This window comes from Thunnus albacares, chromosome 14 (assembly GCF_914725855.1).
Source record: "Thunnus albacares chromosome 14, fThuAlb1.1, whole genome shotgun sequence".
NCBI lineage: Eukaryota > Metazoa > Chordata > Actinopteri > Scombriformes > Scombridae > Thunnus > Thunnus albacares.
In genome coordinates, this window is record NC_058119.1 from 622,329 (window position 1) to 649,380 (window position 27,052).

Sequence of the window (27,052 nt, forward strand, 5' to 3'; positions counted from 1 at the left end):
AACTGGAAACACCGCGGGCTATACCTTTTTTTTTACAGCCTATGGGCTAAACACAGCTCAGCACGATTATGCTAACAATGCTAGCCATGCTAATGCTGCGCATAGGGAATTGCCACTGATTTAAATGTGTTATTTTTATATGTATAAACTTTATTTTGAACCTTTATTTTGGTATTTGGAGTGAAAAGGCACGAGACCACCTGGGGGTATATAAGGTACGAGCCTGCTGCATTCTTCAGTTGGCAGTTACGTACAAACAGTGAAGCCAGGGAAGATCAGCCGACTCCAACTGTTTTGATTTGCTCTTTCAGATGGGTAAATATCATGTAAGCGTGTAAACAGTTTTTCGGTTTTTCTATTTATTGTTCTGTTTTTATTGTTGTTTGTATTGTTATTGTACTGTTTTATTTATTGTAGCGTGTAGTTTGTAGGTTATCAGTGGTATTTGCACTAGCTTGCCGGTTACGATTATGGTTATCTTTAAATTAAACTTGTCAGAACGCCAAAGGGAATCAGGTGTAAAGTTTGTCTGACTCTACTGATACGTATGTATGTGTAAGATTTAATGTTATAGTGTTTTGTTGTTTATATTTTCTTTGTTTTGTTCGTTTTCTTCTAACAGTTAATAACGTTTATTTTCAGTATTTTTGTAACGGTTGGTAACGTCTATTTTCGGTTTGTTTATAACAGTTAATAACGTTTATTTTCAGTTCCAATTCATAACGGTTAATAACTTTTTTGCAGTTTGTTTGTAACAGTTGTAGAATGTAGACAGTTAACTGTCCCGAACAGCTGATTAGCAGCGCAGTTGTTTGCCGTTGCCAAGGCAACCAGGCAGCTCACGGGTTGTAGGTTGTAATACGTCACATGTAGATAGAGAGGATGGATGAGAGATATATCGTTAATGTAGCTGTTGTTTGACTGAAGTTATGAAGGAATGAGATAATTGCATTTACAAAAACAATAGGTCCTCGTACTTTCAGTGCCAGGGACTGTTGGGGTCCTGGAACTTTCATACTCGGGCCCTAATAATCTCTAAAAAACAACTGGTTCCTCGCACTTTCAGTCACTACAACATATGGTCAATTCAGAAGTCCGTTGCTATATATTTTTCAAAATATGAAAAATCGATTAACATCTATATCTCCACAAGTATTCATTCATATGCTACCAGAACTGACACAGACATTCTATGGATACTAGATATCAAGCGTTTCAAATGTTGTTTCGATTGGTCAAACAGTGAGTCTGCAGTGATATTTAATATCTTGCTGTAATTTGTACTGTATGTACTAGGTGTGCCTGAATACAAATGTTATTCAGCAAAGCACAAATAGTGGGTTTATTACGAATATTTGTTTCATACAAATATTTTCAAAATGATTTGTTTTCAGGAAGAAAAAAAAAAAGTCAAATACCAGTGCGCAGGTCGGTTACATCACTATCTCAGTCTCTGTCCTTGGCTCCGTTGTTACGTCTATTAGCAGGTCTCAACAAGGGGAGTCACATCCAACTGCTGATGGATATTTCCTTATTTGGACATCACTCCTGGATTTGGGGGTGTTACAGAGATAATCTACTGACACACGTGAAGTGCTCCCAAGGGACTCTACATAACCTGTTGTTCCCCTTCCCCTTTCCACAAAGTTAGGTTGTAAAAATTAGGCAATAAATGAAAAGTGCAAAGCAATAGTCGCCTTTGAAGCTCTTCCCTACATGTTACGTGCTGTGCTGTCTCTGTGTTATGGGTGTATGAATAGGTAGAGGTCTGTCTGCAATGAGGCGATTGAAATTTTAGCTCTGTAGTCAGCGCAGTTGTCTATGATCCGGGAGACTCCAGTTCGTGTGGGGACCTCCTTCGTAAGGTAGTTTATTCATGAACACTTATTGTAACACTTTAATTTTCTAAAATTAAAAGCATCATAAAAACAAAAACAGGATTTTTAAGCCTCTTTCCACTTCTATTCGAATACAAATACAAATAATTTTGCTGCCTCAACAAATACAGAAACAAATACAAATACTGGGCTCTCTGCACATCCCTAGTATGTACAACATTTTCTATTTCATATACTTTTGAAACAAATTTCACCAAAATATTTGACAATACACCTGAAACCAGCAAATATGTGATATTTTCGGAATTTTATCACCAACATCTTGACTGTTGTAAGCGTTTTAAATTTAAACAGACAAAATTACTCCAGTTTTGCATGTGATGTCATTGCCTCATCTTGTGAGATGGTGTATGAAGACCATGTCTCCCCAGTGGCGCAGTCATTAAGTCACCTTCTCTGGGGATGCAAATCCCCAGGTGGCCTACTTGCCAACAATGTAGAAATTCATATATGTGGTATGCTTTCAAGTGCTTATTGAAGTCATATTAAGTCAGATGCTTGGACCCCGATCACTGCTGCTTGAGGCTATATTCCCATTTATTTTTACGCTTTCTTTATTTCCCTTTTATATAAAAAAAATTATGTGTATTCTGAAAATATAAATTGACAAAACAAATAAAGATGCAACTCATAAATGTTTTATGGATACCAGCTAAGCCCTGACAAGGACTTTAATGTGACAAATATTTGGACATTTAGTGCATTTTAGTTTGTATGAATTTATGTAACTGTCTGCCCCTACTGCAACACAGTAAATGTTCTAGATACACCATGGCTGTAATGCCGTTAAATAATCCTGCTGTTCCCCTTCAGCTTATCTAACTGCAGGGCCACTGCTGCAGTAGAACATAAAACAATGGAACATTTCCTGTTTTGACCCACAGGAAGTTGAGGGAATGAGAAAATGATGGCATGGCAATGGGTCCGAGGTCTTTCACATGAACAAGCAACACTGTCTTTCATCCATCATCACTGTTCCTGAAACACTAGATGTATGTTGTGGAACATTCTATGTGACCTTAACTTGGAATACTGATGTGAAGTTGTAATACAATTTATTTGTGCCACTTTGTCATAGCTGCTTAAAACCATGTAAGAATGAAGGACAGTTATAGATGGCGGTGTGAGCAAGGACACTTACAGAGGAAAGTGTAGCTCACAAAAAATGTCAAAATCATTTTTTTTTATTTACAGAAAGCCCGTGTTGCAAAATTAGGTGTATGGAGTTTGGAAGATGTGGGTGTTTACCTGGCAGGGAGGGTCTAATGCACATCACATATGATTGATGATAGAGATGGGAAAGTTTACCATGTTTATGACTTGTGACTGTTTATGTCACATGATAACAAAAGACTTCTGTATAATTGCAGATGTTTGTGAGAGGGTTAAAAATACTGTTCATTGACAATATGACACTATATCCACTATATCCAAGAAATAAGGGTTTAATTGCCTTGAGCAATGTTTTCCTGTCATAATTACAACATGGATGTTGATGTAACACTTATTTATAAGATGGAAAATGGCACATATAGTTACTCTGACATGACATGAATGCGGCATAACAAAAGATCCTAATGCATTGCTTTATGGGAGATGTAGGATCCCGTATTTTGGAGCGTGAGCCACAAAGTCAAGACACCTCACCCTGTTACTTTTATTTGGACCATTCTTTTTTGCCATGCTGGCAATGAAGCTTTATGGATGTGAATGTCGGTCAATTGGGCCACCACTTTCATCCAGACTGAAATATTTCAACTATTGGATGGATTATCACACATTCATACCCCCCAATTCAGGATGAACTGTAATAACTTTGGTGATCCTCTGACTTTTCATCTAGCATCTTAATCATCATCCAGTCAAAGTTTCAATTTGTACTTACAATACTTTGGTTTGTGACAAAATACTTGCAAAACTAATGACATTCTCAGCATCCTAACCTGTAATTTGTTTACTGCTAATGTTAACACACACACAAGATGGTGAATGTGGTAAACATTGTACCTGTTTTGCATCAGCATGTTAGCATCCTCAAAGAGCTGCTAGCATGGCTGTAGACTGTTAGTCCCGATTTAATGTGTCTCTCACAAGTCCACCAACTTTATGAAAGTGCAAAACTTAAGTCACATGCCTAAAATGTTAAAAATTTGTATTGTCTCCTGAAGTTACATAAACTGATAGAAATTAACCAGCAAAGTGAAGACTCTGAAAATTACATGAAAAATGGAGGTGGTAATAGGTGTAAAAATGCAGAGGTATGTGGATAAGTTAAGTTGAATTTTAATAGGTTTGATTTGTACATTTGTAACAGTAATGTGTGCAACAAAATCGTACAGCCCCAAGTTGGCCAACTCAAAAAGATAGTTTCCTTGGTATACATACATGAAATAATTCACAATCTACACTTTAAAGTACATGAAGATTACAGTACAATTTTCTAAACTGAGACGCAGTCTCAAATTAAGCCACTAGATTATACATCTTCTTGTGATTTGCTGCCCAGTGTCTTTATAATACATGCCAGTGTTCACCAAGATGTGAACTGCATTTCCAAGGTTTCTTTACCAAAAGTTCATGCCATGAGTGGTTAAGGTCATCCAAACAACAGAAAAGCTTAAAAACAAAAAACAAACAAAAGTGCAGCCACAATATGGGCTCACAGCTAACCTAGCCTCACAAGGCAAGAGACAAGTTTGCACAGGAGAGGGGAACAGTGCTACTGCACATGTGAGCTGAGACAAATCTTTTTGAACTGCAGCTGGGGAAACTATTTCATCTTACTCTGAGCCATTCTGTTGAGCACAAATATAAAACAACATTTCCAGTAGCCCTCTACTGTCACTGCAAACCAGTCACAAGTTCTGGTAGTTCCCTTACACTAATTGCAATGGGCTCAAACTTCTATTTCAAAGTTGGTGTTGCAACATTTTTTTAAAAAGGTGACATTATTTAAAAAGGGTCAAAAATGTCTTCCTCTGGTCTCAAGTCTCAGCGATGTGGACAAGTAAATCAAAAAATGATCTGCATGGAGAGATACCACTAGAGAGGAAGTGAGACATGTTTTTGGTGACTAGACCCTTTAAATATCATTACATGTATAGTATAAATTACTACTATTTTACATACTTTGACTTTTAAGGACCATACAAGTGTTTTTCCTCTGTTTTCACCCACTTTCAAACACTGGGTATCTGTTGGAGTAATCAGAAACTTGAGACCTGTTAACATGATGATCTGAGCTCCAAAATTTCAAGAACTGGACATGAAAGCTCCCTCGTGACCTTGGAAATAGACCAAACTCCGTCAGTTGACGAAGGCTTTGAGATGAAGTTGAAAGCTCTGAAGAAAAGCTAAGAAGTGGACCTTTGAGCTGTGAAATTGGAAACAGAAGTTTCATGAAAAAATAAAAATCAAGGCCCAATTACTAGCTTTTTTCAAGAACTTTCAACCACATCTTACAGTTTTCAAACTACTATGTCCAATGTGACAAAATACTCTTAAACCAAAGTCACTTCTAGCTTTTTCCAGAGCTTTCAACAGGTCTTCATCAGTGGATGGAGTTTTCATGTAATGAACTGATGAAGACTGTGAGATATGGTTGAAAGTGCCAGAAAAAGCTAGCAAGTGACCTTAAGTTAATATATTTGACCAGCCTCAAGAACAATGGCTTCAACCAGAAACTGTTGGCATTAAACAAAGCATGATTGTGTAATTGCATGGTGTATTTCTCAGATTTTGATAAAGTGATTTCAGAGGAGAGATGAGGAGCAATTTGAACATGTTTTCAAGATCAGCTGCCATGTTTTTTCAATTTGAAAACTGAAGCAAAGTCATGACATGCAAGTTTCTGCAGTGAAACAAATGGCACTCAGTGGCTCTCAAAACAACACATAAAAAATGTAACACAGTGCACTTTGTAAAATGTTTGGTTGTATGGAGCTATACATAATAGGCTGAAATATTTAAAAACACTGGTATGATCCTTAAATGACTGATGCCAAACATAGTTTTGTCATTGGAGAGCAGTTATATTTTTCCTCTTTAGCACAACACATACAGTAACTTCTCATGTAAAAGTGGTGCATTAGCATCAGGTGCTTTCATGCACACTAGAGCTAAAGAACGGTTTTCTCTCAATGGAAACCTTTTAAAGAAATTATTTTCATACACAGCAGAACCATGACTTCCATTATCACTGTTGCATTTCTAAGGATCAGAGAACAATGATATCTGTCAGTTGGTTACTGAGGCACAATGGAAAGCAAAGTCCCTTCATAAACAACATCTACCTCCATGTCAGGTCCTCTGCCAGGCAGAGAAGGAAAGAGTCAACATTAAGAGGGTGACACTTCGACTAATGCTGCCTGAACACTGCCGTTTTTCTTTTTTAAGACCCAATTCTTCCTATTTATGGTGGTTCAATAAGTCATCAGATCCAACTGACCTGATTTGAGGTGCAGTTTTGGATAGAACAACCAAGCTACTGTCGAGAAATATAAATTGCTTATTACTTTTGAGATTATTTTTATTGCACTTAGCCAAAATTAGGAAGAAGCAAGTGTGAATGAAATAAATGCTTATGGATTTTGACTTCCAACCCATGTGAAAATGGAGAGGAGATCACAGATTACCCCTAACATGCAGCTTCAATAAAGGTCCAGTTACTTGAACTTGTAATTTAAGGACCATTGAGACACCATATTTTTTTTACCTGATATCCTTTTAGTTGTGCATGTTTCTGAGATAAAATTTCTTTGTAGATTTTATTTCAGGAAGAGGAACTGCATTGACCACATATACATCCTGAGAAGCAAATTAAGAAAACAGGTGAGGCAAAACCATGTGACTTCTGTTAACCAAAAACACCCTTTTCACAGCTAACATTTGGACTTGTTAAATCAGGAAAAGCACAGCTGTAAATAATAACATTAATGATGGCTCCATTCCATTAATTGTCCAAATAAGTCACTTCAGTGAGTGAACATGCACAATACCATAGCCTGGAACTGGCCCACCTAAATGGAATGCAGCCATCATTAATGTTATTAATTCCATCTGTGCTTTTCCTGCTTTGAAAAGTCAAAATGTCTGTGAAAAGAGTCTACTCATGGGCCATCAGAATTTCTGTTTTGTAATTCCAAATTTTTGCAAACATATGAGCCTCTTAGAAAAGCATCTACATTAAAAAGTCATTTTAATCTAACCTTCATTAAATAGTCTTCTTAGCTACAAACGGCCGACCACCTGCCTATACTTTGATTTAGTTAAGTGGCTAAGACATGATAGGATAGGCATGAATATAATCTATTTTTTTCTTATTGTCAACAAATCTCATGTGGAGAGGCAAACCAACAATGATCTACTTTCAAGTATAATGTGTATATCAAAGTCTGATATATCTTATTCCTCTGTGCCAGAGAGCTCCATTGTTGTCCAAAAATGATTAAAAACATGTCAATAAGCCACACTGCTTTCTTCCTATTTGAGTGATGTTTACTAAAAACTTTAGGAAATTACTATTTAATAGCCTTTTTATTAAATGCAACTTATTCAAATATTTGTGGCTTGCCATGGTAGCCTACTGGTTAAGACGCATACCACATAACCACAATCTTTGATTCTGGCAACGTGTCATTCCTTGTCTCTCTCTCTCCAGCTGTTTCCTGTCACCTCACAGATTTGCTGACAAAAAGAAAGAAAATAGAAGTTGACCCTGTCAGAGTGGACGTTCTGGGCTCAGTGTTTTAACTGTGGACAACAGTCAGTCATTTAACACTATTGTCAAATTCAGCACCCACAGAAGTGTTTGCAGTACATTATGTGTGTGTTTGGGGGGGGGGGAGGGGTGACACTGGCAAAGCATACAGGGATACTACTGACTCATCTCACAGACAGTACAGGTCATGAGTGTTGCTGGGGGGGGGGATAAGGTGTCAGAGTCAGACCTTGAAACCAAAAACTAAATGACACACTGAGTCTCTTATTTCTTGCTGCGCAGCCGTTTGGACTGTCGTGGAAGGTCTGAGCTCTTTCTGCTGCGTTTGAGCGATGACCCTCCCTCACCCTCTGGCTCTCTGGGTAGAGAGGCTGCAACCATGCTGCCACTTGCCAACACACTCACGGATGTGCTGGCAGCAGTGGAAGACACAGCAGTGGTGCTGGATGTGGAGGGGACAGCTGTGCTGGGCCTTGGTCCCCCCATAGCAGCAGAACTACTGTCCATCAGTTCGCGGAGCTTATGTTCCAGCTCAGCGAGGCGAGCGTTCTGCTCTCCAATCACCTGTGTCTGTTCCAGCAGCTTCTGCTCCTGGTCCTGCAGCTGCTTCTGCTGCTCCAACTGCTTGACACGAATTTCCTGCATCTCCCTCCGCAGGACCGTCATCGATGCCCCATTCACCTTCACCTGCTGCTGCACCTTGGTCATCTCAGAGCGTGACGGAGTGTTCTTGGCCAGCAGGGACATGGTAGTCAAGGAGGTAGATGGACCTGCCACTGAGGGAACAGGAAAGTGGGTCAGATCACTTCAGGAGTTCAATGTATAATGAATTGAAAATCAATGATAAATGTTTTCAAGAGCCAAAAGGTGGCATCTTTAAATGTCTTGTCTTGTCCTCCCATTCAAAACCCAAAGATATTCAATTCATCATGACATAAAACAGAGAAAAGCAGCAAATCGTACTGTGAGAAGAGAACAGAATGCTGTATTTCAGAGTGTTTCCTTTTGATCAACAAACAAATTTATCGACCTGTATAGAAGCATCTGCATTCCCTGTTTCACCACTCCTTTTTCCAGGTCTGTTACTTATCTGTACATATCTGTGTGCACCCATGTTTTAACCTATATGGGTCAATGATACATGCCATTCAATTATCTGTCAAGCTCTCCCCAACAACTGTAGCTGACACAGTAATAAAGCAGAAACCAACAGAATTTGTCATCTATGAGTCACACTAAAATACTAGGCTTGGGTGATCAAACACTGGAATCTGACTTGAGTAACTAGAAGCCTTCAAGTATAGTAATTAATCACGGCTGCAATTCTGTGATCCTCTTTCAGTAATGGATATCAGTCTGTTGTCTGCTGTGTGTGTGTGTAGATTTGGTGTATATGTGTATACTAGAGGATGGTAACAGACAGGAATAACATGCTGTGTCATGACCGAGTGTTCAAATTACAAAACCAACGGTGAGGAAGGTGCAGGATTTCACATGCTACTTATACTCATCCTTTATACAGCCCATTAGTTCAGCCTCTGTCTGAAACATGCTGTTTTAGCTCCTGTCTCTTTAAGGCCCCCCCCCCCCCCCCCCCCCCGATGAGCCCACTCTATTCTGATTGCTGAGTTTCTGGAAGATGCCCTTAGGAAGACTTCCCCCAGCTCTGGAGGCTACATAAACAAACAGTAGAAGTAGTTTCCTTCTTTAAATAATCTAATTGATCTGTACATGTTGCTATGACCCAGTTCAAGTGGCCACAACAAAAGGGAAAAGATAAAAAAAAATATATTTTATTCAATCCAAATTAGAGAACTAAAGGTATAGCATGGGATATGGATATCAGTAGCTTCAGTGGTGTATGGTATGCATGAGTATATTGTGTGTGTGTGTGTGTGTGTGTGGTAAGGTGCAAAGGTGCAAACATACTAAGTCAAACAAACGGATGTCTGAACAGGAAAGGGAGAGAGAGCTGCAGCAGCCATGGGGCACAGTGGCAGAGAGAGATATATGCACTGCAGCCAGGCTTAAATAACCTGGGAACACCAGGGCCCCCAGGTGTTCCAGGTTACACTAATGATCCACCTGCAGGGTGAACAGAGAGACAGTTGAACCACACAGCAATGCAAGATGACTCAGGGGTCATCACAACCCCCCCACCCCTCGCCCCCCCTAATATGGGGTCCACCACCAAACTAAACCAAAACAAATTACCAAAACAAAGAAAAACAACCAATAACGACAAAGCAATAAAGAAAATAAGTAATAATAAGTATCGGACCCCTGTCACCCCACCCATCCTCAGCAACCTCAGATCCTCAGAAGCAAATTAAGAAAACAGGTGAGGCAAGAGCAATCCAAAAGGCAGGATGAAACGGCCAACTACACTATATCACTAACTGACTAAATAAACCCAGAGCAAAACAAAAACAACTTACAAAGCAGAAAGAAAAAACACACAAGCCCTCCATGAACCCCCTGGGCTATTTAACCCACCCTGGCAGGTTCAAAAAGCTTTAGTCTTAGCTGAAGGATGTCCCATTCTGCAAAGCTATGCAAGTGTGCTTTATCCTACCGCACTTAACAGGAACATCAGGATCAGGAGCTTTAAGGTCCCTCTCACCGTCCAAACACACAGCAGGAACCTCAAGATCTGCAAACACAGAATCAATCACATGTGCAGCAGACAGATTTTTCACATCAGCCTGTGTAACTTCCAAAACCACTTCACACTCGAAGATCAAATGCCCAAACAGCTGACTAACGGCTGAAATGGGACGATGAGGAACAGGCTCGACAACTTGACTCAGTGTCCCAGTGAGCACGGCATGTCCTGACAAACTCGGATACATGGTGCTTTAACCGAAGCCAAAAGAAACACCGCAGGACACGTTGATACATTTTCTTTACCTTCAAATGTCCACAGCCATCATGAACGGTTTGCAACACCACATCACTTAAGTTACTCAGCACAACCTGAAAAATCGCTTCATCAACAAACTCACCATCACAGAGCACCCACTTTCTCACCAGTAGGTCTCCCTGGACAAAGTAACCATGAGCAACGTCTCTTACTTTTTCAACCAGCCAAGCCTCAACCCACAAATCGGACAGAGATGAATCAGCTTTCTGACACCCAATCCTCCCTCGAAACCGGTGGAGGAAGATCAGGCAGTGAAACCACATGGTCTGCAGGCACTATACTTTTACTGCACCCCAAAACAGGCAGGTCTGGATCAGATGTCACAACTCTTTGTGCACATCACAGTGCAGGCTGAGCAAACACCTGGATCAGGCAGGTCTGGAGCAGACATGCTAGAGCTCAGTGCATGCGTCACGGCGGCAGGCTGAAAAAACCCCTGGATCACTCTAATCACTCTACTCCGGCTCCCCAGACGCTAGTGATTTGGAAATAATCACAGGAGATGACAGCACATCGGCCCACACAGCACTACCAGCCAGGTTGTTGCCCAAAAAAAAAATAACCACATGGGCAACCTGGGGCGCACCCCAACAGACCCATGCCCTGTACCAGCTCACAATCCAGCACAATATAATGACATGGTAAAGGAATTAAGCTCAGCTCCATACCCTTCATCAGTACAAAATCCCTCCTTCCTGAAGCGGGTGAAAAAGGCAGCACCGACTCCACAATAAATGAGTGTTTAGCACCTGTGTCATGCAATACCTTAATTGGAGCACACTTGTCACCACTAACCAAGGACACAACAGCATCGCTAACCAACAGCTCAAAACCATAACCAGTTTTGAGACTCAGGCCAGAACCAGTACTCAAATCCACACGACGGTTTCTGCTCCAAAACTGTAGAGCATAGCATAGGTGGAGCATGTGATGGCAAACAACACCAATGCAAAGGTGAGTGACATGGAGGTGACAGTGAATGACGCTTAGTTCTTGACTTCAACAGCTGACACTTGTCCTTCCAGTGACCCTCCCCATGCCAGTAATTACACACACTGGCACTCTCAGGTCACCCCATAAATGCAGACTTACGTAAGGAACTAGGGGAAAATTTTGCACCACCACGGAAGTTACCACAATTACCTTCTCTACTTCTCCAATCATCCCATGAGCACATCTCTAAAAAAAAAAAAAAACTACCTTTATGTGTCAACACAAAATCATCCGCTAATTCATCTGTTGTAAGTGTGGGGGAAGGCGTCTGCTCATTGACATAAGTGGCAAAATCACACAGATGTGCCCCTGAGACAGTTGTCTGAAAACAACTGACATTAACTATGTCGCCACAACACTACAAAAACAAACAAACAAACAAACAGATGCAACTCCAAGGAAAAACATCACTACAGGGGCCCGGTGGTTACAGGGACCATTGGGTGCCTTGCACTTTTTTGCTTCAGTCCAAATGATCTCTACAAAAACAATAGGTTCCTTGCACTTTTAGTGCCAGGGACTGTTGGGCCTCTGGCACTTTTGTGCTCAGGCCCTAATTAAGAGAACTAAAGTTAAAGCATGGGAAGTAGATATCAGTAGCGTCAGTGATGTATGGTGTGCATGAGTGTAAGATGTGTGTGTGTGTGTGTGTGTGTTGTAAGGTGCAAAACAAAGGCATAAGAATAACTTAAAACAACATACTAAATCAAACAAATGGGTGCCTGAAGGGGAAAAGGAGAGAGAGCTGCAGCAGCCATGGGGCACAGTGGCAGAGAGAGATATATGCACTGCAGCCAGGCTTAAATAACCTGGGAACACTGAGGCCCCCAGGTACCCAGGTTACCGTAATGATCCACCTGCAGGGTGAACAGAGAGGCAGGTGAACCGCACAGCAATGCAAGATGACTCAGGGGTCATCACACTGTTTGAGCGCGAATATGAAACTTCAACATGTGACATGAAAGCCCGTGGAACAACCTTAACAAAGGCTACAGAACAGACGGCCGTTTGTGGGCACTCACAAATAATCTGATATCAGTTTGGTAGAACACAGATACATACACACACCCAGCTGTGAAGTGGGAGAGCCGCTGGTTCCAGAAGTGTATTTCCCCATTCTGACTTCCCATTTCAAAATTTTCTTTAAACAATGTCCTTGATGTACTGGACATAGGAACTCAGGACTCTTGTGGATAATGCAACAACCCTATATGTTTATATTCTGACCACCAGTTTACATTATTTCAACTTTGTTTCTGAGAAATGACATTTTGTCTGATTTTGGTGGACAGCTAAGAATACAACAATATCCATGGGCCTCTGCTGCTGTTGTTGCTATGGAGAAGAAGCCATGGATGGAATAATGCATTTCAAAATGCTCTATCTTTGAAGCTGTAAACAAAATGCAGCACCATAGTTGCTTATTTACTCAAAAGTGTCCCAGAAACAGAAGGTGAACTGATTCACGCTGCAGATTGTAAAACCTGTTTCTCAACTCCATAATCTTTGACTTTCATCTGCCATTAGTGGTGCACATGACCACATTTTAAGCTTGTTATTGACTGCTGCTGAAATAGCCTACACCTTGGGAGTTGCAGTTAACTTTTACCCCTAAATCTTTATGTATACAGTCTTGTACTTTTTTAATCAAAGAACCAGATATTTTCTTACACAGTTATTCATCTTGTGTACTGATCATTTAACCGGGAGAGTTTCATGGTGATCTAAGCTGTAGAAGAGCTCAAATTGTGAGTCATGTAACAACAGGCTCATTTAAGATGAACTGCGCCTCACCTTGAGAGTCAACGAGATCGAGCAGCAGCAGCAGCAGCAGGGGGCAAGTGACCAGCAGCCTTCCAAGAATATACAGGAAGTCACAGAAATATTTACATCCTGTTGGATCTGATCCCCATTTAATAAAATGTTATCAGATCAATCACTAACAACTGGTTTTTTAATGATGTTCTGTATGACAGGGTATAGCCTATTAAAATGATCTGGGGCCACATTTATAACTGTTGCGTACGCACAAAACGGGGCTTGACAAATAACGTACATCACTTCCCATAAAAAAAAGTTAGAATTTATAAAAAGAAACTTGATGGGAGAATGTAGGAACATTATAGAGACAGGGGAAATTGACGACGCAGACGGTGAGGTGGTGAATTGAAGCCAGATAGTATAATGATTCCTCTCAGATATTTCATTTTAAGCTCCTTTTAATTTTAAAAGATATAAGCCAACTCAAATCTTAACCAATTACGTCTGTGATTTATTGAATATAATTATTGAAATATGAATGAAATATTGAGCACAATGCTCTGTCTCACCATCACATTCCCAACCCCCAGAGTGCAGAGGGCCAGGCTGTGTTATGCTCATACTCGTGGTCAGTTATGGAGCAGCACAGTGCCGCTGACTCCTATTCACCTCAACCACGTTAACTAGCTGATGAAATCATCATCATCAATTGTAGAAATCCAAGGAGACATCAAATAACTTTAAAGATTTGCAGAACAGAGTGGTAATAGATTTTTAATAATATTTTCTAATACTATGCATTTATCACCAAGTACAATTTTAGTTCTCATATAGTTTTTGTGTGTAAAATTGCTACAGTGAACAGGACTGTGCTGTAAGGCACACAGAGCGCACTGGAGACTCGGCAGTGGCTGCCACACACACACATCTTCACCACCTGCACTCATACATAGACCGTGTAAATTAGAGAAACACCTGTATGCTGGATTTTTGAGTAAATATAAATGAATACAATGTTTATTGTATTTTAGATATTGAGTGTCGTCTCATCAGTCATGTATGTGTCTATATACAGTAGATGCTCAAAAATATCAAGCGATAAGCATTGGTGTCCCCATGCCTCCACTTGTCCATACCCTAAATGTGTGCAGCAATGCGCTTCTTAGCATCCATCTCCATGAAGCCCTTGGTACCTTGTGAAAAGTGTTTATTTTGTAATCCCCAATATTATTAAATGATTTTACACAGAACTGTAGCCGCTGTAGCACACGGACCACTATCTGCTCCTCAGCATGCCAACCATAAATCAGCTGCCAACTTGAACCACAAACTCATTCACATCCTGATATTCAAAGCATCAATCAAAAGTCAAAATACACAGGGAGAGGAAAAGCAGAAATACAAGGCAATTTACTTTATTGATCTGTCAGATATTTAGACTGTTGGGGCTTCACATATGTAAACTGCAGGTGTTTCTTTAAGAATCCTCACATCCCACTTGTTACCAAAAGGTTTATGTTGCTTCATAACACAAGAATGAAGGAACATTGTAATCTGTAATAGCTATGTATAAACTACTGTATTCATTCTCTCTGACTGATTGAACCTGCCATCAACTACACAACATTCACTCAGTTAAATTAAACTTTATAATACAATATCAGACTCTACAATTAATCAAAAATGTCTCATTGTTTCTTTCTATAAAATGTCATGTTGTTGATCAAACACCTGAGCCAATTAGCTCTTTGATCAGGTGACAGCCAGGCGTTTCCCATCATGCCCTGAAGTCTTGCAGTCAGTGGAGAGCAACTGCTGCCTTTGACTCTTAAAACTGCAGCCACCTTCATCTTTTGAGATTATTGTCGCCTCTGTGTGCATGACATCAAGTGGGGTCAAGTCAGACATAAATCTAACTGGCTGCATTGTTCGGTGATCAATTAGGGCAGCAAAGCCACAATTTCACTTTATTCACAACTTCACAACAAGAAAGTCCTCTTTTAAATATCAATACCCCTGGAACAACACAACTTCACAGAGCTGTTTTTTCTAAACTGCAGCTGAGGAGTTTGGACTTTTGCTATGTGGTGCTGTCTCAGTTTAAGAAAGCTGCTCACAATCAAAAATATAAGGCTAAAGTGAAGTGAAGTAAAGTTTCCACCGTATATTAAATTGAACATGTTTGTGACAGTATAATGTAAGATAACTACTTACCTATCATTCCTTGGTTTTGGCATTTGTCTCAGCACATCCAAACGCAGCACAAAACTCTGACATTCTCTACTGTGTAAAGCGGACACATCCCCGCTGCAATATGGCAGCTGAGGCACATCAATGTGTCAGTAGGGGTAACTTTGCATATGATCAATACCATGGTAACGGTGGTAAAGGCCCATGGGTATCATGGTATTTAGAGCCACCTGCCACACCATACTGACAGAAAATAGGTGATTTCTCATAAACAAAGTTGAAATTATTCAAACTGATGGTCAGAACACAAACCTATAATATGGTTCAATTATCCAGGAGAGTCTTGTGTTTTTATGTTGAGAAACACTGAAGAGATCATTGAAAGAATACTCTGAAGTGGGAATTTACAGTGAGGAGAAATATCTCCCAAACCAGCTTCTCCTCTTACTTTGCAACTATTTTGCAGTCTAGTATTAACTGCATAAGTTATTTGTATTGCCAGATGTGTTGAACCAAGGTACAATATTGCATTTTCAGATATTATGGCCATAAACACCTATATTTACATATCTAATTATCTAAATAGCTAAAAAAGCTTAAGAGCGTCCATGTTTGACAATGTTGTGCAACTCTAAATTGTCATTTTAAACTGCAAGAACTGCCGTTTTAATGACAGTATATGTTATTGTCTGAACAGGTATTCCTTTGGGTGAATTTTTTTGACCTCTGACTTTTCAGAGCCAGAAGAAAAACATGTCCAATACCTGGTGCAGAGCCAATAAGGCGGCCGGACAGGTCAGCACCTGGCAGCTTCTTCTTCAGGATGGGGACGATTTTCTCATCAAAGTACTCCATGGCCATGGAGGAAATATCCCTCAACTCTTGGAGAACCTCGTGAGCTCGCTGGGGTGCTCGAGTAGAGTTCACGTAGCGCAGCACGCGGTAAATTTCATCTATCACCTGACAACATACAACAGCACATGATCAGGGGGACATCATAAATAAGACACAAAACCAGAAAATACACAATAGATATGACTAAAACACTGATGGCTTTTTTACACCCCTGGTAATCTCAGTGGGCCCTCTGCTGGCCAGGTCTGACAACTACAGCCAGTGAGTCCAACTTTTTCTAAGTCAGCCCCATTTTGTAGAAAAGCAGGGGCAGCTGAATAGCTTTTTGATTGAGACAACACATATTTGTCTACCTTCAAACAGGCAGAATTTAAAATGTGTGCACTTAGGGGACAAGTTCAGTTCAGCTAGCACAGAATCAGTGCAGATGGCAGTGAAACTACATGTATCAAACTTATCCACCTGTCATGTCACTTTCATACATAAAACCTGATGCAGGATTACACAACTTCAACCTGTGTTTGACCCAAAGGAGAACATAGGTTTGTATAATAACTAATTAAACTAGGAGCTGAAGTGAAACTTCAGGAGTAAGAAAACCTCATTCATAATCAGTTGTAATAAATCAAATGACCAGCCTTCAACATAACATCACTTGTCTGTTGAAAAAAATATTTAGTGTCGTTGTTTTATTCAATATTTGTTATTAACAACCTTTAACAACTGACCAAAATAATTAACCAAGACCTGACTTTCCTAAAAAATATAGAATTCCTCACAGTCAGTTCGATAGAATTGAGCGCATTTGCTTAAGATTATAAAAGAAACATGAAACTTCTATGGTGAGAAACTAACAAAATCATATTCATTTTGCTATTGAATAAATTTCAATAGGTATCCAGTTGTTTTCACAACTAAATACTCAAATTGTTCTGAACAAATAATAAAAAAAGAAAAGGAGACGCTGGCATATTCCTGATTCAGATAAGAGCTGGAGAAAAATAACTTTCCTTCTTCAAACATCTCTTTATAGACACTCATATCTTCTTTAAAGGATGGGGACAGATTATTGTCCAAGAGCCAAAACTTTGTGTAGAATCTATGAGGACAACTAAGACATCACATCATGGCATAAAATACAACTGAGGAATGTGAGTTTGCTGTTACTGAAAAGAAGCCTTTCCACGGTAAGACTGCTGTTACCACTGTTTTATAGACCAGTGGCAGTAGAGCTAACCTTTCCAGGGATGAAGCAGCAGAGGTTGGAGTCAACATATTTCATGAAGGTCATGTTGAGCAGAGAAAGGCGCGTCTCCACGGCAGCCAGAATGTCAGCGTGACGAGCCAGCGAATGGTTTCTCCTCTCCGACTCTCGCCTGGAAACAATGATAAACACAGCAGACAGCAGGCCATCTTCTTTTAGAAGATCTTTTATTTAACATGTTTCCCATTTCCCATCATTTATAACTCTGCATCACTACTTCCCTGATAGCTTTAGTTTTTGAGAAACTTGAAGTTTCTAAAGTAGAGTTTTCTGGGGGATAGTATACTGGGGGGTAGTATACTGGGGGGTAGTATACTGGGGGATAGTATACTGGGGGATAGTAATTTCCTCGCAACTGGACTATTGCAATGCTCTATATTTGGGTATTAGCCAGTCATCCTTGTCTGGCTTACAGCTAGTGCAGAATGCTGCTGCTAGGTTACTAACTGGTACCAGGAAGAGAGACTGCATCACACCTGTACTGGTGTCCCTGCATTGGCTACCAGTCAAGTATAGGACTGAGTTTAACCCCAGATCTCTGAGATCCTCAGACCAGCTGCTCCTGGCTGTCCTTCGATCGAGGCTGAGTAAGGGCAACCGTGCATTTGCCGTAGCTGCTCCAAAACTTTGGAACAGTTTCTTTTGAAATGAAGTGTTCCCCTTCTGTAGACAGTTTTAAGATTAAACTTAAGACCCACATGTTCTCTCAGGCCTTTGAGTGTCCTGAAAGTTTTATGTTTTACTATTACTTACTCATTTGTGTATGCATATGGATATGCATATTATGTAATCAGATTTTATTTTCAATTACGATTTTGGCTTCCAACGTCATGAAAACAAGATAATTGAGGTGAGACGATTATTGTGCTGAATTTTGTTCTGCAATGATGCTCTGGTTTTGTTTTGTATTATAAATCCAGAGGATCATATGTCGGTGCAGCCGGACAGCACAGTGACAGACAGACAGACAGCCAGAGCTCTTCACAACCAGAACGTGTCTGAATTTAACAGTTAAACGTTAAGCGGTGGAAACGGACTTATTTAGACATCTACAGCTACTTTGTTTTAGTTTCAGTCAGACTTCGGAGGCTATTTCTGTAGATACACGGATGCTTCCCTCTGTGTAATGATCTCTCCTTTCATCCAGCTGCTCGGAGCTGCGCTTTCTCTGCAGTCTGTTATTGTGCATATGCTTACTTGTATAGAGCTGATTAGAAACCTGGTTACACAATGATTTCTGTCAGACCTCTTGTTTCTCAAAGCACCATGATGAATGATCATTTTAGTATTGATCACTCTCCACACAACATGCATCTTAACTATCACTAAAATAACATGACCTCAATTATTTTGGTCTAATTTATTTTATTATTTTAATTATTTTTATATATTATATGTTTAGTAGTTTTTTTAGTAGTAGGTTTTGGAAACGCACTTCAACATAGTTGATCTTATTTATTTTGATCTAATTTATATTTTATATATTTATCTTTTATATTTATTTATAGTTTTTAAAAAAAGTTCAATAAATGCATGATGTTACCAAGGTCAATGAGTAATCGTGTTAAATAATTGTGATCTCAATATTGACCAAAATAATTGTGTTTATGATTTTTGCCAAAATTGAGCAGCCCTACTATTAACTAAGCAAGCAGCCAGTTATGGTTCTTCACTGCTGTAAGAGGAGGCAGTCAGGAGAGACACCTCGGGTCTGTTCCAACACCCATGCATTCACGCATCACCAGGTACTAGGAAAGTGTGTACCAAGTCTGAAATGTACCAACACACAGTCCACTTAATCCACATTGGAAGAACACTTTTCTTGACAATACTTCAAAATGGTATTGAGAGCCAAGTGTATCGTACAGTTCACAATAGTCTATCGCACAACACTAGTCCAGCTATTGGCTGTGGTGTGCCTACAGGCTGGTTTTAGAACCGACAATAACCCACAGACAAGAAGTTGAAGTTTATGAAAGTTGGATTCAGTGTAAATATTTTTACTTGGAGCAGAAACTCCACAGGTGGTTATCATGTAATATTAACAATCTATTCTTCTTCATGGGACTGATTAGACTAATATTGCATATCTGACACTGTCAAGATAAATACTAAATATCATATCCATTATCAAGGATTTTGAGAAATATGTTCCATTTGTAAAAAATGTAAGATGGAAACCATTCAAAATAATATTGTATCAAGTCTCTTTAATATAGCCTACACTAAACCTACATGCTTCTAGATAACTATTTAATTGCTTTGTCCTCTCCTGAATGTGTTTTTTTACACATTACAGTCACAATCATCTGACTGTGACTGTATTACTGTTCAGATGATCCAACTCCTGCTTCAACAAATCATCTAAGTTTGATTGTGCCATATACAGTATTTGCATTTACGTGAATGATGGGACATCCTTATTAATCAAGAGTGTCCAAGTGAGTGCTGATAAACCTCCACATTGAGGTCTTAAAAAAGGTACTTAGGCACTGTGGCAGTAACTGGAAATACGTCACACAACTAGCCACTTGACTACTTGCAAATACTGTAGTTGGGTATTGGAATGAACCCATCCTCTATGTGCACACCTCCAGTGCGCACTGGAACAGAGGTGTGCAACTTCAACACAATGTAACCATGTCCGGTGGACACCAACTGCATTTCAGTTGCATTTTTTAGACTTCCAGTCTATTTTCTTCTGACTGTTGTATCGGGCTGTAAGCACTTTCAGTCTATGAAAGTCTATTCAGTCTTGAGGAATTAATAGTAGATAAACATTATGTTCTTTTTGTAATATAATAATGATCATTTTAAAGATCCTCTTCAGACACCCAATACCCTGCTTTGTGTAATAATTTTTGTCAGATGTGGATTTTCCACAAAAATGTTCAATTACCTTGTAAAAGGAATAAACTTTTCCTGCTGGACACAAGATTACTTACTTACTGAACTTACTTCACTGAAAAGTCCATTCTCAGCAGTGTTTGCCTATAACAGGCAAACAGGCGTAGCAGGCCGGCAGGCCAAAGACAACGCCCACCAGGCCAAAAAAATTCTGTTTTTTAATGCCAAAAATAACACCGAATATCTATTCAATTGGAAATCTATAACATTTGGGAGTCTCTATGCAGTGCTGTTCTGAAACGTGAGTCAACATCTGTGTCATTGCCTGAGAAACTCTTGGTAGCGTAGCTCCTTAGAGAAAAAGGTTAGCAGTAAATTGTCAATCTGGCAGTAAATGTACGGTACAGACTACAGTGTGTCAGTTAATGAATGCTGCTGCTTCTCAAAACCAAAAAAGGTCTTGTCTGTTGTTTCCCCAACTGCTGGAAAAGTGAAGGGGGTTAGCCCTGACATTACTGACGCAACCCAAAAGAAACGTATGTGTGATGTAATTTTGTCTGTGTTATTCAACAGTGTGTGTCTAAACCTCAACAGTAGTGAACATATTTCCTCCTGCAGAATGTGTGCTGGTATGATACTGACCTGGGCAACTGGGCCTTGACCTGCCTCTGACACAGGCTGTGATAACGCTCCACCTTCAGGAAGCCCTGATTCAGGACACGCTGGCAGATCATGTCCATGCGCTTACACACCTGGAGATGCCAGACAAGAGGATATGTTTTATGAGTATGTACACGAGAGAAACACATGAGTATAAGGATAGAGGACAGTGCCTCTAGTTTCTAGTATCATCATTTTTACAATTGACATCTTAACATTTATGATTCAATTTGGGGACTGATGTTTTAACAAACCTTTCTAAGGTCTTCAACACAAACTCTCCTGACCTGCCACAGCAAAATGATTCCCTCCAGTGTACAGTGAACAGGAAGTTTACTCCATTTCACAAGGTGCACATGCATTCCTTGACCCACTCACTTGCCATGTTTGTTTGGATCAAGTACCACCACCAAAGGACAATAAAAGGCTCTTTGAGGATTAAAAACACAGTACGTTTTTTTTTTTTTAACCAGCGTCATTTTTCAAAGTTCTTCTTTTACTCGTTAGTGAATTATTTCTGTGACTCAAACATCAATGCAAAAGTGTCACAACCAAAATCACATGCCTTTCAGACCCAAAGAGTTCAGCAAGACTCTCTGTTTGAGGTGAGAGGAAAGTTGGCTCAGTCAGAAGTTGACACCAGGAGTCAGAGTTGCAGTCCTACATGTTTCTCTGCACTTCCATTTCAGCAGTTACCCACCCAAAACCACATAGAAACTGTGTCTGTCCCCCAACCACCTAAATCAATTAAACAGAAGAGCAGTTATTCATAAAAATCTAATAAAAATTAACACTACCACTGCAATAGTACAAAAAAATAGGAAAATCTTGAACATTAGATCTCTGGCATCTAAAGCCGTAATAGTAAACGATTTAATCTCAGATCATCATATTGATTTATATTATCTAACTGAAACCTGGCTGTGTCATGAAGAATATGTCAGCCTAAATGAATCCACTCCCCCAGTCATATTAATACTCACATACCTCGAGACACTGGCTGAGGAGGTGGAGTTGCAGCCATTTTCAACTCGAGCCTAATCATCAACCCTAGACCTAAATTTAATCATAACTCATTTGAAAGCCTTGTTCTTAGTCTCTCTCAGCCAACCTGGAAAACTTTACAGCCAGTTCTATTTGTTATAGTGTACTGTCCTCCTGGTCCATATTCTACCTTTTATCTGAATTTTCAGAGTTTTTAATCAAACTTAATCCTTAGTACAGATAAAGTAATTATAGTAGGTTATTTTAACATTCATGTGGACGTCGATAATGATAGTCTTAACACTGCATTTATCTCATTATTAGACTCAAATGGCTTCTCTCAGAGCATAAATAACCCCACTCACTGTCTTAACCACACCTTAGACCTTGTTCTGACATATGGCATCAAAATTGAATATTTAATAGTTTTTCCACAGAATCCTATTTTATCAGATCATTACTTAATAACTTTTGAATTCCTATTACTGGATTGCACGCCATTAGACAACAATGTCTTCACTAGATGTCTATCTGATGTTGCTGTAGCTGAATTTAAGGAAGCAATCTTGTTGATAGTGCTGCAGGCTCACTGTGAATGACACTCAACTCCAACACCCCTTTAAAAAGGAAGATAATAAAACATAAGAGGTTAGCTCCATGGTATAACTCCCAAACCTGTAAATTAAAGCAAACATGGCAAAAATTTGAAAGGATTTGGCGTTCCACCAAAGTGGAAGAATCTCGCTTAGTCTGGCAAGATAGTCTTAAAACATATAGGAAGGCCCTCTGTAATGCCAGAGCCGCCTATTACTCAGCATTAATAGAAGAAAATAAAAACAGCCCTAGGTTCTTTTTCAGCACGTTGGCCAGGCTGACAAAGAGTCATAACTCTATTGATCCATGTATTCCTATAGCTCTCAGTAGTAATGACTTTATGAGCTTCTTTAATGATAAAATTCTAACTATTAGAGACAAAATTCACCACCTCCTGCCCTCAACAGGCACCGTTCTCTCCCCAAACACAGGAAACTTTAGAAACAGCTGTAAAATCTGACATATATTTGGACTGTTTTTCTCCAGTCGACCTTCCTGAACTAACTTCAATGATTTCATCATCTAAACCATCAACCTGTCTCTTAGACCCCATCTCAACTAAGTTGCTTAAGGAAGCCTTACCCTTAGTGAGCACTTCTTTACTAGATATGATCAATCTGTCTTTAGTAACAGGCTATGTACCACAGTCCTCTAAAGTAGCTGTAATTAAACCTCTTCTTAAAAATCCTACTCTTGATTCAGCGAGAAGCAGTCGCCAATCAGTTGTGTGACCTTCTACATAACAATAGTTGAGGATTTTCAGTCAGGATTTAGAGCGCATCATAGCACAGAAACAGCACTGGTGAAAGTTACAAATGATCTAATTGCATCAGACAAAAGATTTCTCTCCGTACTTCTCTTGTTAGATCTTAGTGCCACATTTGACACCATTGACCATCACATCCTATTACAGAGACTGGAACATTTAATTGCCATTAAAGGAACTGCATTAAGCTGGTTTAAGTCCCATTTATCAGAGCACTTTCAATTTGTACATGTTAAATTTCACGTAGGTGAACCAAATGTGGTAAGCACATGTATCATGTCCAGACTCACAAAAAAGCCTCTTGGAGCCATGCCCCAAGTTGAACAGGAAGTTGGCCATTTTGAATTTAATGTGCAATTTTGTCACAGTTTTTGCCATTTCCAGGGGTTGTTCCAGGAGTTTTCACTGAATGCCCTTGCTGTGCGACGAGGCAACCTTTGATATTTCACTGTGAAACAGGAAGTTGTTGTAACTTTAACGAACATCGTCCAATCTGCCACAAATTTCTCATGCTTCATAAGGGTCCTGAACAAATAAATGTCAATATTGAATCATAGTCATAGCGTCACCTAGTGGTAACGGTAAGTTACAGGTGCTGAACTTTTGCAACCTCTACCTAGCAGTTTGAACACATCTACTTCAAATTTGGTCAGAAAAGCCTTAAGACCTTGATGATGCTACATTGTGAAGATTGTGAGTTTTCATTGAACGCCGTTGCTGTGGTGACATGGCGAATTTTGATGTTTCGCCATTGCAAAATAAATTGTTGTAACTCCACTCCACATGGTCACATCTTTCTTAAATTTCATGTTTGATAAGAGTCCCGGTCTAAAGACATGTACAGGCCAATATTGAATCATATTAATAGTGCCACCTAATGGCAACAGGAAGTTATAGGCCCCATACTCTTACTAACTACTCCTAGCAGGTCAACCAGATCCACCTAAAATTTGGTCAGCTAAGGTGTAAAATGTTAATGATGCTAAATGGTGAAGCTTTTGAGTTTTCATCAAAAGCTGTTGCCATGGTGACGCATTATTCTCCATGAAACAGGAAGCTGTTTTTGAGGGGCTAGGGATGCTTGAAAACTCACAAAACTTAGCACACCTGTCAGAAGGGATGCATTTAGTTGTGATATGGCTCCTGGTGTGGGAAAATGGCTCAAGGGCACCTCCTAGAAAATTTCAAATTAAAAGCCCTTCCTTCAAAATTGACGTACATGAACGAAATTTGGTAGGGACATGTATCATGTCCAGATATACAAAAAAGCATCTTAGAGCCATACCCGAAGTCCAACAGGAAGTCGGCCATTTTAAATTAAAGCTGCAATTTTAGCGCTGTTTTTGCAATTTACAAGGATTTTTTTTTTTAAACAAACTCCTCCTAGAGATTTAACTCGACCGACTTCAAATTTGGTCAGTGTCATCGAAAGACCTTCACGATGAAAAGTCATCAGAATCTTGACTCTTCATTATACAATGTTGCTGTGGCGTTGCGGCAAACTTTGATGTTGTAACTTGAATGTACATTGTCCACCCTTCACCAAATGTCTCATGCCTGATAAGAGTCCTAGCTTGAACACATTTACATGTCAATATTGAGTCGTAGTCATAGCGCCACCTACTGACAATAGGAAGTCAGCCTTATATGACGAACATCATCTGATTCACATGGAATTTACATGGTTTCAGTCTACACATGTTATACAGCAACATGATGTATGATTAGTGGGTGTTCTCTAGCATCACATAGTGGACAGAGGAAGTGATATTTAATTCCTTCCTGCAACGTCTGATAGGAGCCTGTCCTGAACACATCTGCATACCTGCAATAAAAGCCCTTCGCCTGCAGTGCGCACAATGTTGGCAAAGGTGCGAGGGCCTGATCATCACTGCTTGCAGCTTTAATTATTATTGTTGTTATTGTTATTGTTGTTGTTTTTATTATGCCTCTGTGTCTCTTTCCCCCCTCCCCCTCTCAACCCAACCGGTACAGAAAGACAGCTGCCCACCTAGGGCCTGGTTCTGCTGGAGGTTTCCTCCCGTTAAAAAGGGGCGTTTGTCCTTGCCACTGTCACCAAGTGCTTGCTCATGGGGGAATGTTGGCTCTCTGTAAAATAAAGAGTCCGGTATAGACTCTGTGTGAGAAGTGCCCTGAGATTTGGCATTATATAAATAAAATTAAATTGAAAAAAATAGGGATGTCCCACTGCACAATATATACTTAAGCCTACATTAACACTAGCAACGCTATATCATTGTTTGACAGCAGAATAGTCAGGTGAAGTCAATTTCATTTATATAGCCCAATAATCACAAATTTTCCTCAAGGGGCTTTACAATCTGAACAGCATACACTCTCTATCCTTAGACCCTCAGCATAAGGTTTTCTTCACATGGTGCTATTCTGTGTGATGAAAAGAGAATCTGCTTCACAGACTTCTTTTAATAATTTTAAAACAATGTGGAAGGGTGGCCTGGTGGTTAGGAGGGGGCCCATTACCTGTCTGTGGCTAGGGGCTCATTTGCCTTTAATCCATCCATGCAGGACAAGGATTACATGAAAGGCACAGACTGAAGCTGAAAATTTTGCGAAGAAAAGTATTGCAATGAGGTACACAACTGCTAACAAAGTCCATGTGCCCTTTTATGACTCCTAATCAAAACATCCCAACAAGGCATGTAGCAGAAGTAAGAGAAGGGACTGTTGGGAGAGCTGCAATGTGCAAACAGACCAGAGAAGGATCCAAAAAGGGCAAGCAGTGTCTACTCTGCAGTGCAGGAATATCTGTAATTTACAGGTGTAATATACATCCAGAGTCTAGTTTGAGACTCCTCGTCCCTTCTCTGATCAACATTCATCTCTTGATGTGTCAGTGGTGTGTTAGTGGTGAGTTAATGGTGTGTGTTTGTGGAATGTTAGTGGAAAGTTAGTAGTGTGTGTTTGTGGAGTGTTAGTGGTGTGTGTTTGTGGAGTGTCGTGTATTCCAGGCTCTGCTCAGCTAGGCTAATTAGATAACAGCACAATGAGCACTGCGGGCCATGGCTGCAATCAGACGGCTGCACAGACATGAAACACAGGCTTTAAATACTCTGCACAGATATTTCTACGAAGAGTTTACAGAACCAACAACCAAAGATAAGCAGTACATGTGACTACCATTAAACGTTAGTTTTGTTTCCCTTCAGCTGGCTTGTTTTTGTTCTCCTTACCGAGCGCAGCAAGCTGATTTCGTCGTAAGACAGAAAATTGAGAATAGTCTCAATGGCCACGATGGGCAGCCCTAACAGCGGGTTGTTCTGGTGCGGCTGGTCCGGTGGAGGGGTGGACTGTCTCGGTGACACCGCGTCTGCGTCCAAGGACCCAACACATCCATCAACTCTCTCCACGACGGCCGCCATCTTGGTTTGCTAAGGAGGAGGCGGAAGTGACGTTAAATTGGGAAGCTAGCGTGCAGTTTTTCCCCTTGCGATGTAAAACAATTGTTTACGGAACAAGAGACGAACCCATTTTTTACTAACTGATCTAAAAGACACCAAACCCAGGCACAAAATATCAGCTTATGATTCGAAAATTAGAAAACAGAACAGGAGCAAGA

The 27,052-nt window shown here is 39.9% G+C and overlaps 1 protein-coding gene and 1 long non-coding RNA gene across 2 annotated transcripts; one reads left to right on the forward strand and one right to left on the reverse strand.

The window, feature by feature from the left end:
* Window positions 1-159: 159 nt before the first annotated feature.
* On the forward strand, window positions 160-6,728 carry LOC122996929. The gene is made up of 2 exons (XR_006407115.1): window positions 160-326; window positions 6,662-6,728. It is a non-coding gene; the product is annotated as an uncharacterized LOC122996929 (long non-coding RNA).
* fbxo28 (F-box protein 28) lies at window positions 4,166-26,881 on the reverse strand. Its single transcript, XM_044372732.1, has 5 exons — window positions 26,667-26,881; window positions 21,093-21,202; window positions 17,577-17,715; window positions 16,249-16,444; window positions 4,166-8,393 (listed from the first exon to the last, which is right to left on the reverse strand). The coding sequence occupies exons 1-5, from the start codon at window positions 26,853-26,855 to the stop codon at window positions 7,882-7,884; spliced, it is 1,146 nt and encodes a 381-aa protein (XP_044228667.1). The 5' UTR covers window positions 26,856-26,881; the 3' UTR covers window positions 4,166-7,881.
* Window positions 26,882-27,052: the final 171 nt, after the last annotated feature.

What these genes read in the sequence shown, in the direction of transcription:
- fbxo28 (XM_044372732.1), bottom strand. Translation starts at nt 26,855, where the DNA reads ATGGCGGCCGTCGTGGAGAGAGTTGATGGATGTGTTGGGTCCTTGGAC. An exon ending in GTCAAGGCCCAGTTGCCCAG is followed by an intron (nt 17,716 to 21,092) that starts GTCAGTATCATA and finishes CATTGTTTCCAG; the next exon opens with GCGAGAGTCGGAGAGGAGAA. An exon ending in GCTGCTTCATCCCTGGAAAG is followed by an intron (nt 16,445 to 17,576) that starts GTTAGCTCTACT and finishes GTATGTTGTCAG; the next exon opens with GTGATAGATGAAATTTACCG.